This window comes from Pygocentrus nattereri, chromosome 7 (genome assembly GCF_015220715.1).
Source record: "Pygocentrus nattereri isolate fPygNat1 chromosome 7, fPygNat1.pri, whole genome shotgun sequence".
NCBI lineage: Eukaryota > Metazoa > Chordata > Actinopteri > Characiformes > Serrasalmidae > Pygocentrus > Pygocentrus nattereri.
In genome coordinates this window covers 11,461,164-11,476,669 of record NC_051217.1, presented here as the reverse complement: position 1 = coordinate 11,476,669, position 15,506 = coordinate 11,461,164, and the positions used below count along the sequence as shown (strand labels likewise).

At 39.0% G+C, this 15,506-nt stretch overlaps 1 protein-coding gene across 3 annotated transcripts in view; it reads left to right on the top strand.

Annotated features, from left to right (window-relative positions):
• The first annotated feature begins 1,215 nt into the window (after nt 1-1,215).
• ptprq (protein tyrosine phosphatase receptor type Q) overlaps nt 1,216-15,506 on the top strand; it is a 61,555-nt gene continuing 47,264 nt past the window's right edge. For all 3 annotated transcript variants that reach the window (XM_037539757.1, XM_037539756.1, XM_037539755.1), the window contains exons 1-14: nt 1,216-1,578; nt 2,313-2,426; nt 4,801-4,942; nt 5,527-5,784; nt 5,864-6,084; nt 6,577-6,757; nt 7,185-7,478; nt 7,567-7,851; nt 8,953-9,222; nt 9,340-9,600; nt 11,705-11,835; nt 12,652-12,781; nt 13,877-14,030; nt 14,147-14,253. In XM_037539757.1, coding sequence (XP_037395654.1) covers nt 1,534-1,578; nt 2,313-2,426; nt 4,801-4,942; nt 5,527-5,784; nt 5,864-6,084; nt 6,577-6,757; nt 7,185-7,478; nt 7,567-7,851; nt 8,953-9,222; nt 9,340-9,600; nt 11,705-11,835; nt 12,652-12,781; nt 13,877-14,030; nt 14,147-14,253 — 2,593 coding nt within the window. In that variant the 5' untranslated portion in view covers nt 1,216-1,533. The remainder of the gene's footprint in view (nt 1,579-2,312; nt 2,427-4,800; nt 4,943-5,526; nt 5,785-5,863; nt 6,085-6,576; nt 6,758-7,184; nt 7,479-7,566; nt 7,852-8,952; nt 9,223-9,339; nt 9,601-11,704; nt 11,836-12,651; nt 12,782-13,876; nt 14,031-14,146; nt 14,254-15,506) is intronic.

The following is a 15,506-nucleotide window of genomic DNA, read 5'->3' as shown; positions in this document are numbered from 1 at the left end:
CAAGCAACATGCAGGAGTTATAGGCAAAAAATCAAAGATCTGTGGATGTGGATGTATAACTGTCATGTTTATCCATCAATGTATCCCACGCTGTGGTCAGCCCTGTCTTGCTGAGTTGTGTTATGGTTTAATGGCTGAGTAATTAAAATGTTGGAGGAGTTCACCTCCTCTTTGTGTGAATCTGCTGAATCGTGGCTTATGATGACGCCAGTGTAGGTCAACAGCCTTTTTTGGATTCAGTCACTAGTAGTTTTATCTCTTTTTGGCCTGTAGCAGAAAAAATACTCTCAAGAAACTCATATCTCATTCTAGGCCACACAACCTGGTACCACATATGTGAAAGATATATTATATCGCTGTATTAAGCATAAATTAAGACATTTTTGTTGAAGTTTAGCGTCCATACAAAACAACCACAGCGAATGAATATGCAGTTACATATTTGTAAATCATACAGTGGCCTCCAGAATTTTTGGTACACAACTAAAAAAACACAATATTTTTGTGTAATGATAAATTTGAGCTTTTTGTTCACCAAGTTTGCAAATAAGAGCACTGATGTAAATTATTTTCCACTCTATCTTTCCTTTAAATCTGTCATTTCAAGTTGCAACAACCAATAACCACTGAAAAACCCCTTCATCTGACTTTCCCAGTTCTTATGGTAAACTCAGAAGACGATTTACACTTTGAGCTTCTAATAAAAGCCAAACCGTCATAGACATGAACAAAGGGAAAACATCTTTTTTCATGACTTTTTTCTTCAACCAATGCTGTGAGTTTAGTTTATCATATTAAATGCCATGTTACTAGGTGTGTTCACTATTCAACGTAAAAGTATTTTTGTCAGGTTGTTGTGCGGCGTCCATGCATTGACCTTAAAAGACTCGTGAGTACGTTTTAGGGCGGGTGGGCTGCCTCTGTAGTCACGGCAAGCCTGTGTCACTCACTCAAGAAAGCATAGACATATAAAGGGGGACAAACGGCGTTTTTCCCACCTATATTCCGACAAACCCTGCGTCGGGATTGGCTAATGCTTAGTTCTGCGTATGGACTGTGGCCAATTGTATTTAATGACGCAGGAGACTACGAGCCAATCCAGGCACAGTAGGCGGAGTTTTCCCGAATAGGGGTGTTAAACAAAAATAATAACGCCGGCGACTGCGGTGAAGGTTCATGTGGTGATAGCGGCGGAGCTCACTGGGAAAGGGAATGGAGACCCAGCGCGGCAAATTCAAAACAGACATAAACTGCTTGTTGTTTTTCTCCGTCAGCGACTTTTTATCATTCTGATGTTTGGATTAGTGCTCTTGACCATGGGTTTGTCTAGCGGCAGGAAAGGCACAGCCCTTTGCAAAGATTTTTAAAATCAGATTTAAATGCAATGTAAAATTTCATGTTTGTGCTTCACCGCCAGTGTTCATGAGCAAATCTCCCAGCGCTGAACAGGATTTTTAAAAAGCTGTAAGTAGTGTGACTGGCTGATACAGGACGTGCCCGAGTTCTCACAGACACCACAGTCTAACGCGGCTAATGGATACCCTGGCTCCTCTGTGGATATCGGGGCTCCTGATGCAGGTGATGAAAGCTGTTTATTTACAGGTTAAAATGCAAGAGGTGGTGATGATGCGGTTTAATTTACTGTAACCTGAAAGAAGATGCTGAAGGAACACTCAAAACTGAAAACACGTTGACATTAAATAAATTAATTATATTGTCTTTGAGTATCTGGTTTACATAAAATGGGCTAAAAATGAATGAAAGTACATTTCCGTTAATGAATACTGTTTACGTTGATTGAATGAGATTTTCATCCCCATGAAACCCAAATAAATTGGACTGAAATGTTTTTTTTTTTCCTTTAACTTTGTGATGAGATAAAGTCTGTGTATACTAATTCTGTTCAGAGTGAATGGAATGGAATGGAAATGGAAATGTTAAAACGTTGAAGAGAGACTGTATTTAACCCATTAAAATCACAGGCTTACTATGTACTGAGGCTTATTTTTCAGTTACTACAGGGGCTTCAATGCAAACTGGTTAAGCTGTTCTTAGGTCATAGAAGTGTGTAATAAGACTTTGGGCCTGTCGATGGACCCTAGGCATTTAAAGGGTTAAACCCCAAAGCGCATGGCTTTAAAACAACAGCTGACTCATAATTCATGAATACTTTAGATTCAAGCCAACAGTAAAGTGCAGATGCAGTTTCAGTGAATGATAATAAAAGCACGGCATGCTTGTTGTTGATGTTGTTGTTGTTGCATAATCTAAGTCACTTGTAGAGGCATCACATTTATGTGTCTTTTTCTCAGGTGTTAAATGTCCCTGGCCTGAGCGGTCAGTCCTCTGTCTATCTGCAGGTGGAGTTTTGCTCTTTTCCTCTGAGTTTTCAGCCTCACACTTACAGATTTTTATTAGGAAGCAAGGTATGTTGTCAACACAACTTCTGCAATCTGTTTTAACACATGTCGTGTCATATTGTTGTATGTTGTCTAATGCACATGCATGTTTATTTAAGACCATAATGCACTATTTTTAAAGGGAATTCCACCAAAGTTTCTCCATAATTCAACCACAAAGTCATTCAAAGTGGTTTGGTGTGAAATGGTACATTGCAGAGAAACTTTTAAACTCTGTTTTTGTTTTCACTGGTGGTTATAAGAACCAGTGGTTCCAATGTCTACAACACAATTAATTTACTATCCAAAAATGAGCGGTGTACCTATATATTTTTTAAGTTTTTAAAAGTAATTTTCATATTGGTGAAATGATGCTAAATCTGTAAAATAAGTTTACTTTAGGGACTATTTTACCTTATAGCTCTCTGCATATAGCTCTTTGCCATAAATTATTATTATTTTTAACTTTAAGTTAAAAATTATTTAGTTTTAGGCCAAATTATTATTGCAGAACTATCATAAAATAATATCTCAGATATTAGGCAACTTAAACATAAACATTTCATGTCAAATCTTTCTGTGAGGAACAAGAGATATTAAATGTTAGACATGTGATTCCTAACACCACCACTATGAACAATAACAACTCTGACTCTCTAGAGTGGAGAATTTCACACCAAAACACTCTGGTTTAGTTGGTATCTTAAAACTCCAATTCCAATGAAGTTGGGACGTTGTGTAAAACATAAATAAAAACAGAATACAATGATTTGCAAGTCCTTTTCAACCTATTCAATTGAATACACTACAAAGACAAGATATTTAATGTTCAAACGCATAAACTTTATTGTTTTTTGCAAATATTCACTCATTTTGAATTTGATGCCTGCAACATGTTCCAAAGTTGGGACAGGGGCATGTTTACCAATGTATTACATTACCTTTCCTTTTAAGAACACTCAATAAGCGTTTGGGAAGTGAGGACACTAATTGTTGAAGTTTTGAAGGTGGAATTCTTTCCCATTCTTGCTTGATGTACAACTTCAGTTGCTCAACAGTCCGGGGTCTCCGTTGTCGTATTTTGCACTTCATAATGTGCCACACATTTTCAATGTGAGACAGGTCTGGACTGCAAGCAGGCCAGTCTAGTACCCGCACTCTTTTACTACGAAGCCACACTGTTGTAACACGTGCAGAATGTGGCTTGGCATTGTCTTGCTGAAATAAGCAGGGACGTCCCTGAAAAAGACGTTGCTTAGAATGCAGCATATGTTGCTCCAAAACCTGTATATACCTTTCAGCATTAATGGTGCCTTCACAGATGTGCAAGTTACCCATGCCATGGGCGCTAACACACCCCCATACCATCAGAGATGCTGGCTTTTGAACTTTGTGCTGATAACAATCTGGACAGTCCTTTTCCTCTTTGGCCCAGAGGACATTACGTCCATGATTTCCCAAAACAATTTGAAATGTGGACTCATCAGACTTTCCACTTTGCGTCAGTCCATCTCAGATGAGCTTGAGCCCAGAGAAGCCGGCGGCGTTTCTGGGTGTTGTTGATATATGGCTTTGGCTTTGCATGGCAGAGTTTTAACTTGCACTTGTAGATGGAGTGACGAACTGTGTTCACTGGCAATGGTTTTCTGGAGTGTTCCTGAGCCCATATGGTAATACCCATTACAGAATGATGTCAGTTTTTAATGCAGTACCACCTGAGGTATCAAAGGTCATGGGCATTCAATGTTGGTTTTCTGCCTTGCCACTTACTTGCAGAGATTTCTTCAGATTCTCTGAATCTTTTGATGATATTATGAACTGTAGATGATGACATCTCTAAATTCCTTGCAATTGCACGTTGAGAAACGTTCCTAAACTGTTGGACTCTTTGCTCACGCAGTTGTTCACAAAGTGGTGAGCCTCACCACATCCTTGCTTGTGAACGACTGAGCCTTTCAAGGATGCTCCCTTTATACCCAATCATGACACCTGTTTCCAATTAACCTGCTCACCTGTGGAATGTTCCAAACAGGTGTTGTTTGAGCATTCCTCAACTTTCCCAGTCTTTTGTTGCCCCTGTCCCAACTTCTTTGGAACATGTTGCAGGCATCAAATTCAAAATGAGTGAATATTTGCAAAAAACAATAAAGTTAATCTATTTAAACATTATATATCTTGCCTTTGTAGTGTATTCAATTGAATATAGGTTGAAAAGGATTTGCAAATCATCATATTCTGTTTTTATTTATGTTTACACAATGTCCCAACTTCATTGGAATTGGGGTTATAACATCTTAATGATTTAATTTGCTATATTTTGAGAAATTGAGAGGATGCCCCTTTAACACATATGTTTTGAGAATGTACAGCTGGATATTAAAGAGTATCATCTCTCTGGCAGGTGCTGAGCAGCAGTGCGGTGTGTGAAAGTGTGTGTGGGTGTGTTATAGATGTAAGTGTGCCCCAGGGGGCTGAAGAGCTGAGTCTGGCTCTGCAGTCATACAGACACATGCAGCTGCTGGACAGTAGATCATTCCAGCTGGGTGAGAGGAACTGTGCAGATTTTGGGTTTCTGCTGTTTCTGTTGTGATGACTCCTTTAACTGAACACTGCAGCATTTTTCTTCCTCATCTCTGTTTGCTGGATCTGTAGCCTACCGTCAGTTATTACCAATGATAACTTTGAAATTCACTTAGAAAGAACAAAAAAAAACATTGCCTCAAAACTCACTTTTAATAGTAGTCACTGGGCAGATACGACACATATGTTCAAAATAAAAATTGTACAAATTTGATACTACAGTTCTTAGATCTCAAGGCAGCTTACAATGTTTTAGATAACTTTCAGGCACTAGATACAGTAAAAGAGCAGTGTTAACATTTAACATTAACATTTATTGTTATTATTATTTCTTTTATTTTCAGAGGATTCAGGAGGTAGTAATCTATCTGACAGAAGACAGGATATTCTAGAGAAACATTATGTGTATGGTGGCCAGTCAATTTAAACGGACTTGATGACATTTCTATAAATAATAATGACTGTACACTACAGATACTGTATACTACAGATACAGCAGATAGGGATTTGTTGAAGCTTACTTTGCTCTGTTTGGCTATCTTGTCAGTTCCTCTGCAGAGCTCCTTTCTGAAGGTGGAGGTTTCTTCTACCAGTGCTCTGTTGAGCTGGACTGGCTGGAGTAAAGGCCAAGCACTGTGGATATGTGTAGATCAGCAGTGTTGGGTCTTCTCCTCCTTTCGGCCATCCCGTCTGGTAACAGGACTACAGCCTGGAACTCATTATGATGTCACTGTGAGGAAGACAACACAAATTCCACATCTCAATATCACCATCACACAGAAACTGCAGCTGGCCATAAAGACCGGTACATTGGCTCATACATTCTGTCCGGCACATGTTCATACCCTGATTCATACTAACTACGTGATTTGTGTCTTGTATAGGTGAGTGTCCTATGGGCTGGATGGCTATAGGCTGGACCTGCTTCCAGGTGAAAGCTGATGGAGGCCTGGCCTGGGCTGAGGCCCAGCAGGCATGTGGGAAGACAGCCCCTGGAGTCCATCTGGCTAATCTAAAGACAGATGCTGAGTTTTTGTCTGTTTCATCCCATCTAAAAAACTATAACCATCTGCTGCTCCTGTGGACTGCTCTGAATGACCGACAGGTATCACATTGAAAGTGCACATGTGGTGTTTAAAAACTCTAGCAGCACTGCTGTGTCTGATCCACTCATACCAGTATAACAAGCACTAATACACCATCACCACGTCAGTGTTACTGCAGTGTTGAGAATGATCCATCACCCAAACAGTACCTGCTCTGTGAGGGTCCATGGGGGTCCTGACCACTGAAGAACAGGGTAAAAGGAAGCTAACAAATTATGCAGAGAACAGATGGACTACAGTCTGTAATTGTAGAACTACAAAGTGCACCTATATAGTAAGTGGAGCTGATAAAATGGACAATGAGCACAGAAACAACAAAGTGGTCATAATGTTATGCATGATCAGTGTATATATGTATAAATATGTGTATAGTTATGTTGATTTGATGATGATATGCAAATTTATTATGTAAATCTGAACTAAACTCGAGTAGGTCATAACTGAACGCTGCTATAAATATGTATTTCATCTCTTTTCTGCTGTTTTTGCAGGAAGAGGGGGACTTACGCTGGTCTGATGAATCCACATACAACCTCAGTGTTGATGTGATGTCATCTCTCTCAGCCAATCAGACAGATTGTTTTGCACTTCAGAAGAACGCAACTGCACCTGGCTACTTCCTGACCTCTCTCTTGTGTTATTTGCGGCTCCCCTACATATGCCAGACAGATTGTGAGTGAGAGAAAGAGAGAGTGCATGTCATTGCTATTTCATCTATAACTATGTTACTGTTGCACTGCCTTTCAAAAACGGAGGACACTTTGCCCTCTTGTTCTTGTTTGATTTTCACTACTGTAAAGCAAGAATGGGGCTTGAAGATGAAAACAGTCCCATTTTCTCTGTATCTTTTAATCATTCTCTCAACTCCAGTTTTAGAAACTCATGTTTTTTCACTTATTTTCCTTTGGAATTCCCCAAATTAAAAAAAAAAAAAAGTAAATAATCTCATATCTAACCTGCTGAAATATCTCGAAACTTTGCTTAATGGCCGCTTTGACAGGAAATTCAGGATATGAAGGATGGACTCTGACATTAGCAGTACTGTATGTATCTGAGTGTCTGCTACCATTATAGAGTGTGTGTAATTTGTGTCTTTCAGTGCTGCAGGGCTCCTTCTTTGGACTGCAGTTGGAGAGTGTATGTGAGACAGAAGCGGTTTTCCGCTGGTTAAATCTCTCTCAGCTCCTGAGCTCGGCCGCCAGATCACAGCTCAGTCTACATGTTGAGGAGCGGTCTGGGACGCGAGCACTCACACTTACATCACTCACGCACACACAAAATAGAGTGGGTGTGCATGGACTCTCCCCCGGACACGTCTATTACTTCTCACTCAGTCTTAAACACCCCAGTGGAGCATCTCAAACACTAGGACCCATTTTCATTGCTAAGACCAGTAAGTCCCCACACAGCATCATAGTCTCACAGCATATCATACAGTAACACACTAATACTGAGAGTACGTTTTTGCTGTAATGTTTCAGGACCAAACTCTCCACAAAATATCACAGTGACAGATGTCACATCAAGTCAGATTGTAGTGTCTTGGGTTGCCCCTGACTCCACCAAGAACGCTGTGTTTGAACAGTACGTCTTGTACTGGACGGATGTATCTTCTGGCAGGGTGAGAGGGTTGTGGATGAACAGAGGGAATCTCAGTGCTGTGATTTCTGGATTGGAGGCATATCATGAGTACAAGATTACTGTGCAGTCAGTCACAGGAGAGGGGGTGGAGAGCTCTGAGGCCACGCCCCTGACCGTCATCACAGGTAAATTCTTCAATAGCCTTCTGTATTATCACTGTTTATTGACTGTTTATTTATACTTCTATCCCCACTACTGCTCTAATTTACTTAATAATAGATAGTTGACAAAAAATTATTTATACCATTTTCCCCTAATCAATCAGCTAAGGTATGTTTGGTGTTTGGTTGTTTAGCATCTGTGTAGCAAAGTGATTGAGGCTAATGTAGGAGAATCACACCAATTTTAATTCAGTTGTGGAGATGTAAGTAAGAAGTAATTCAGAGTGGTTTGTTGTGACATAAAGCACTGTAGACGTACTGGCTCAAATTTATTTATAGTGGTTGTGATAGGAACCATAGTTTGCAATGTCAGTAACACAAATGTAGCCACTTTATTAATTAAGTTTTATTAATTAATTGTCACTACACGTCTCTTCTGAGTTTTATGTGTAATGATGGTGGTATTAATATTTAAATGAATAAAACTCATTATTAAATAGTGGTAAATCTTTGTCGTACAGTGTCCTGCATGGCCATGGATTTAAAAAAAAACATTTTATTGCAAAACTGTTGTAAAACACTGTCTCAGGCATCATATTGTGTAGCAACTTTCTGTGAGTAGCTTTAGAGGCATTAAACCCTTAAGATGCCTGGGTTCTATCACCACCACTGTGTGCAATTCTGACTCTGTAAGTTCTCTAGAAAGTTAAATGACTATTTTCGTCTTAACAATTCAATTATGCAGAATCTTTGAAACAAAGATCTTGAAAACAGTTGTCTCTTTCATCTAACAGCTGGAATTCTGTCTAAATATTAGTCATTTTTTATAGATACCAGTATGTCATACAGCATCAAGAAATACATAAGAGTCTGTTTTAAATTGTTATCAGATCAGTGCAAATTGCCAGATTGTGGTGATTTAGGAATGCAGCTTGCACTATGCTAACTGGTGTATATAACCTTTATTACCTTTTTAGCTAAATAGCTTTAGCCTTATAGCTCAGGTGCAAAACTAAAGAATCAAACTTTGACCACCAAAGAGGACTACATTTAGAGCAAGAACAAAATTATTTAAATGTTATTTTTACAAAACTATCACTTTAACACTGTTCATGTGTTTGGCAGAGGTCAGTCCCCCATGCAATGTATCAGCGTCTGCTGTGGGGCAGAACAACATGACCGTGTGCTGGAAACCTTTTCAGGATGATAACATTGATGGGTACCATGTTCAGCTTCTCCCACACACAAGTCAGGCACGTCCCAGAGAATTCTGGGAGAACAGCTCAGACTGTTTAACACTGGTTATGCTTGTGCCCGGCGAGACATATGAAGTGCGTGTGGCTGCAGAAAAGGGTGGGAATAGGAGCAAGGAGATAACCATTCATCAGACACTCAGTAAAAATAAACACTTTATTTTCTCATGTTATGTATTTGTTTTCAATTGTTTTAAGGTGTATACATTATTTTTGATTACTTGTGTCCACGTGTGTGGTTGTTTATGCATGTTTTTAGAACCAGAGAGGGTCAGTGACGCTATTCCATATGCAGTGGACACAAACTGCGTGGTGCTGTTTGTGCAGATGCCCAGCAGTGGTCTGTATGATGGCCTCACTGTAGCTTACCAGAGGAACAAAACCTGGATCCCCATGTCTGGAGGGAGCAGCAAGGTTCTGGTGGGTGACCTGAGTCCAGGAACACTGTATAAGTTCCAGCTGTTTGCCACAAGCAGAGGCATGAGAAGTGATGGCTTCAGTATGCTCCCAGTCAGAACCTGTGAGTGACAGCCTTGCTTTGATTTTGCTTCAGTGAGGAAAGAGTAACCGATTGATTTGGAAAGCAGTTAGAGCTAGATTAGAAATAAAGCTGGTGGGATCCCGCTTTATTTGGAGAGTCCTTGAATAGATTTCCTACTGATGCTCTAATCATTAACCTTTAGGAGTCTAGGGTAATTACTGACATTTTGCTGTGCTCTTTGTGCAATTTATGTAATTACTCTTTCTTCAGTTTGCATTTGATTTACACTTTTAACAATCAGGTTTGAGTTTGCATTATCTACTTTTGTCAATCTGTTTCGATGTCAAAGGCCGGTAAGAGTGGGTCAATCTACTGGGATAAAGCGGCCAGAGACAGGTATATGATGTACAAAAACTCCAAAATGTATTAATGAAGTGAGGGGAAAAGGGCAGGAGGAGAAAATAAGATTCCTTGTGGTGGTGCGCTGGGCCCTAATATAATTCTATAGCCTGTTCTTGATAGACAGAGAGAGATCATTCGTCTCCTTTCTAGTGACCTGCAGTCTAGTCAGGTTGGCCCTACTGGCATTCCACAGTTCTTCTCTAGTATAGTGAGCCCATCTTCTGCAAACAAACAATTTGTACCACTATTTCAGCACTTACCCACAGGCTGGCTATAGGGTTTGCTTATCACTCTTTTGTGGCCAAAGCCGGTCTATCTTGTGGTTCCTTGGGTCTTTTTAAAGTGACTTACTGGCCATAATGTAAAATGTAACCATCACTACATACATATATATATATATACACACACGGGGATGGACAATGAAACTGAAACACCTGTCATTTTAGTGTGGGAGGTTTCATGGTTAAATTGGACCAGCCTGGTGGCAAATCTTCATTAATTGCACATTGCACCAGTAAGAGCAGAGTGTGAAGGTTCAATTAGCAGGGTAAAGAATATTGCAATGCACACAACATTATGGGTGACATACCAGAGTTCAAAAGAGGACAAATTGTTGGTGCATGTCTTGCTGGCAAGACAGCAAGTCTTTGTGATGTATCAAGAGCCACGGTATCCAGGGTAATGTCAGCATACCACCAAGAAGGACGAACCACATCCAACAGGATTAACTGTGGACGCAAGAGGAAGCTGTCTGAAAGGAATGTTCGGGTGCTAACCAGGATTGTATCCAAAAAACAAAACCACGGCTGCCCAAATCACGGCAGAATTAAATGTGCACCTCAACTCTCCTGTTTCCACCAAAACTGTCCGTCGGGAGCTCCACAGGGTCAATATACACGGCTGCTATAGCCAAACCTTTGGTCACTCGTGCCAATGCCAAACGTCGGTTTCAATGGTGCAAGGAGCGCAAATCTTGGGCTGTGGACAATGTGAAACATGTATTGTCCACCTTTACTGTTTTCCCCACATCCGGGAGAGTTACGGTGTGGAGAAGCCCCAAAGAAGCGTACCACTCAGACTGTTGCATGCCCAGAGTGAAGCATGGGGGTGGATCAGTGATGGTTTGGGCTGCCATATCATGGCATTCCCTTGGCCCAATACTTGTGCTAGATGGGCATGTCACTGCCAAGGACTACCGACCCATTCTGGAGGACCATGTGCATCCAATGGTTCAAACATTGTATCCTGAAGGCGGTGCCGTGTATCAGGATGACAATGCACCAATACACACAGCAAGACTGGTGAAAGATTGGTTTGATGAACATGAAAGTGAAGTTGAACATCTCCCATGGCCTGCACAGTCACCAGATCTAAATATTATTGAGCCACTTTGGGGTGTTTTGGAGGAGCGAGTCAGGAAACGTTTTTCTCCACTAGCATCACGTAGTGACCTGGACACTATCCTGCAAGACGAATGGCTTAAAATCCCTCTGACCACTGTGCAGGACTTGTATATGTCATTCCCAAGACGCATTGACGCTGTATTGGCCGCAAAAGGAAGCCCTACACCATACTAATAAAATATAATTTAAAACCAGGTATTTCAGTTGCATTGTTCAACCCCTGTGTGTGTGTGTATATATATATATATATATATATATATATATATATATATATATATATATATATATATATATATATATATTTATATATGTGTGTGTGTGTGTGTGTGTGTTTACAGGTCTGGCTCCTCCTGTACGTGTGCGTGCTGGTGTTGTGACAGACAGTTCAGTAGAGGTTCTGTGGGACAGAGCAGAGGGCCATGGTCATTCTTATGAAGTGCTCTGTTTGGATTGTGCTGACACTGCCATGGTATGATAACCATGCGACAATGTGTTGATTAGAACTAAAATTCTTTGAACGTAAAAGCATAAAGACATGTATTAGATGCTGTTTGGCCTCACCAGCAAGAGTTTAATGGACTTTATTGGGCAACATGGTGATATTAATGTGATAAATAATGGCATAGTACTTTGTTTCTGAGTATATCATGTGCATCATCAATACATAAAAAATGTAATTACTCCTGTTTAATTGGAGTGCAGTGCAGTGTGTGAAATGTTAGATTAAATGTATTTTAATAAATTGAATTTATTTTAATAAATGTATTATTAAACTGCTGAAAAACTGAATATAGTAGTATAGTAGTATATATCTTATATCATGGAAATGTTTTGTGATATTTTTGCCATATGGCCCACACCTTAATGGACAGGAGTAAAGTTGATACTCATCTGATACTAGATATTGGTTTTGGGCAGATATCAGACATCGGAAAGAAAAAAATAATAATTCTGATTTAATCCTGTAATAAAATAATTGTGAATACTTCACACTTGCATTTTTTGAAGTGGTGTTGTTAGCTGTATATTTTTTCTTATGGGATAGTGGAGTGTTTGGGTTTAAGCAGGATCAGCTACTTTTAATGCTCATCTTAAATGAAATACTCATATTAAAACTTTTTTTTTCATATTGGATCAGTATTGGTATGTGCTAGAACTCAAGGCTACAGAATCGGTATCAGAATAGACAAAGTTGTCTCTTGCCGTCTCTAGACAAGATACTATTTCGTGGTCCTTGTGTTCAAGCATCACATTGCTTCAATTGGATATGCTTGTGATCCTGCAGGTACAGAAGGTGCTGCAGACTAGAGCAGTTTTTAAGGATGTGATCCCAGGCAAGCTGTGTAACGTCTCAGTACGCACAGAGAAGGAGTCTTTCAGAGACAGTACAGCTGTGTTTCTCACCATCAGAGCATGTATGTGCACAAACATTTATGCATAAACCATGCATGCACATAGACACACCTTCATTTTAGGACCATTACTGCTTTAACAACATTGCTACACAGTATGTACTTCTCAAGGCTGGAGGGCACCAAGTCTCGCAACCCAGACTTATGGTGCATTTTGCTACTTAACATGGCTAAGAAACACCTAATTTGTTAAGAAGGACTAACGTAACAAAATAACTGACCACTGTTACATTTTTCAAAATGTGGCTAAAACCAAAACATACTCTGGTAGTTGTGACCAAATTAATGTGCAGTGGATCAGACTCTTCATCTACATATGACAGTTTTCGAGACTAGGAGACAACTAACTGTTTTATATGTTTGAAAATGTTAAATAAATATTTCAATAGTTTTGATCACGTTTTGGTTATTTAACATATTAAAGAGATCTATTTTGATCTTATCCTTTTTATCCACTTGTGACATCAGCATTTATCAAACCACCTGTGGAGCAAAAGATTTATAGAATGTGTTTTTAATAGTTTTGGGGAGGAAACTGTTATTTAAGCAAAAGATCAAAGAATACATTTTAAACTTGATGCTGAGTGCTGTTCAATGTCAGTGTTGGTAAATAGCTATTTCATGTTGTGAAAATCAGTACTAAGGTATTGTGCGCTCCCATTCAACACAGGTGCAACAGGTTTTAGATATATAGTAGGACTCTAGCAATGCTGTAAATAAAAATGAAGAAATTTTAGATGCATGCATAATGATGAATGAAGCCATAGGCTATTCTAAAATGACTGAGAAAGTTGCACAATATTGAGAATGAGGTTATAATAAAATGAATGTCCATTACTTTATAAGTGGAGATCAAATCTCAAGAAAGTTAATAAAAAATTATTTAAATAGTTAATTACAATGTCATTTTTATCTTCTTGTTCACAGAAATACTTAATAAACCATCTAAAAAAATACCTATGGCAAATAGTTTGTAACATTTAAATTAACATTCTATATGCTATTATTGTATATAAACTAACACAATTGTTAATATGGCAATGATTCCAAACTTTTGAACAGTAACGTATATATATATATCTTTGTGTATGTTTGTAGACCCCAGTTCAGTTACTTTGCTACCACTTCAGAGGACAGCAGCGTCTCTTACTGTGAGCTGGAAAGAGGGTCCAGGGGTGTGTGACTCATTCATCCTGTTAATCAGAAACTCCACTTACAACCTGCAGACCAGCCCAAGTGTCTCTGAGGAGAGGTGTGGCCTGAGCTCACATGAGCTTTTAAATATCATCCTGAACTATTACTTTTATTTTTCATTAGCTGAATCTGGTCCACCCAATGAATAACTGCTACCATTTTGTGTCTCTCAAGAATGTATCATTTTGCACATCTTCCACCTGGAAGTTTTTACACCATTGAGGTGATGACTGTTAGTGGAGAGAGACACAGCATTCCTACAGCTGTTACTGTTAACACATGTAAGTACACATATATGAACATGCATATACACACTCTAATGACTAATGGAACAGTTGCCCATTTCATTGTCAAGGGCACAGAATCTGCTAGTTCAACACAAAGGCATTAGTTAGTACAGACTAACTGATGTCTGTTGTTGTACTATACTGCCCCCTGCTGTACATGAGCTCTCAGTATTAGATGTAGCGCTCATTCTCACACACACACATTTGTGGTTTGTCAGTCTCCTGCACTGCTAGCCACCACAAGCATCATTTCATGCCCCTCAATGTTCTCAGTAAACCAGTGCCATTCATTTGGTGCATGATTGTCTCTGGAATAACTGAGATTAGTCATTAAATTGTACTTTTTATTCTTTGTTCTGGGGTTATAGTAATACTTATAATTTGAGAGAAAACTAGTATTAGCAGACATTTATGAAAGTGTACCATTTCAAACTGGGTGTGTTACAAAAATTATGTTATCCAGTTTTTGCCTAGATCAGTACAGCTGTTATTAATAGGAATGCACAAAAATTTTGATGGGAGCTCCAAATCCACATCCTTGTGCTTTACATGTTAAGAAAGCAGTTTAAAATTAAATTAGTTGGCAATTATTGTCTTTGAAGCAGCATCAGCATTGTCACTTTATTTTAAAAGCATTAATAAAAAATCCAAATTATATATAAAAGTACAATTTCTTTTGTTTATTGGTTTCATTTTTGGTCATGAAATTTCATTTCCCTGCATTGCTAACTGTAGGAATGTAGCTACAGTCTTGAGCAGTCTGGAAAAACACTGGCACCAGAGATTTAGACCTACTTAATTGCAGAAAATGCTGTTCTTTTGTAGCATTATCAAGGCTCACTTAGCTTTATTGAAAATATATTTTGTAAACAAAAATAAAATGAAGAATACAAAAAAAGGATTATCATGAATAGTGGAATTATTGTATACTTCTGTAGTCATGATTACACGGCTAACCACGAAGGGTCTCAGACCTACAAATGGCATTATTTACATGTGATGTAGCTGTGCTGTTGGCAGATTAGAAGAAATACAGGTGTGCATCTGCAGGTTGAAATGTGAGTCATTCAGAGTGGTTTGATGAGGTTTAATATGGGGACTTGAGATATATATTTTGAGCCAAACTCTCAAAAACTGTCTTAAACAGTGTCTCACACATCAGGCATTAAAAATCTCAATTGTATGGTTCCTATCCCCACCACTGTGAATAATTCTGACTCTGTATGTTTTGGTAAGCTTTTCACATC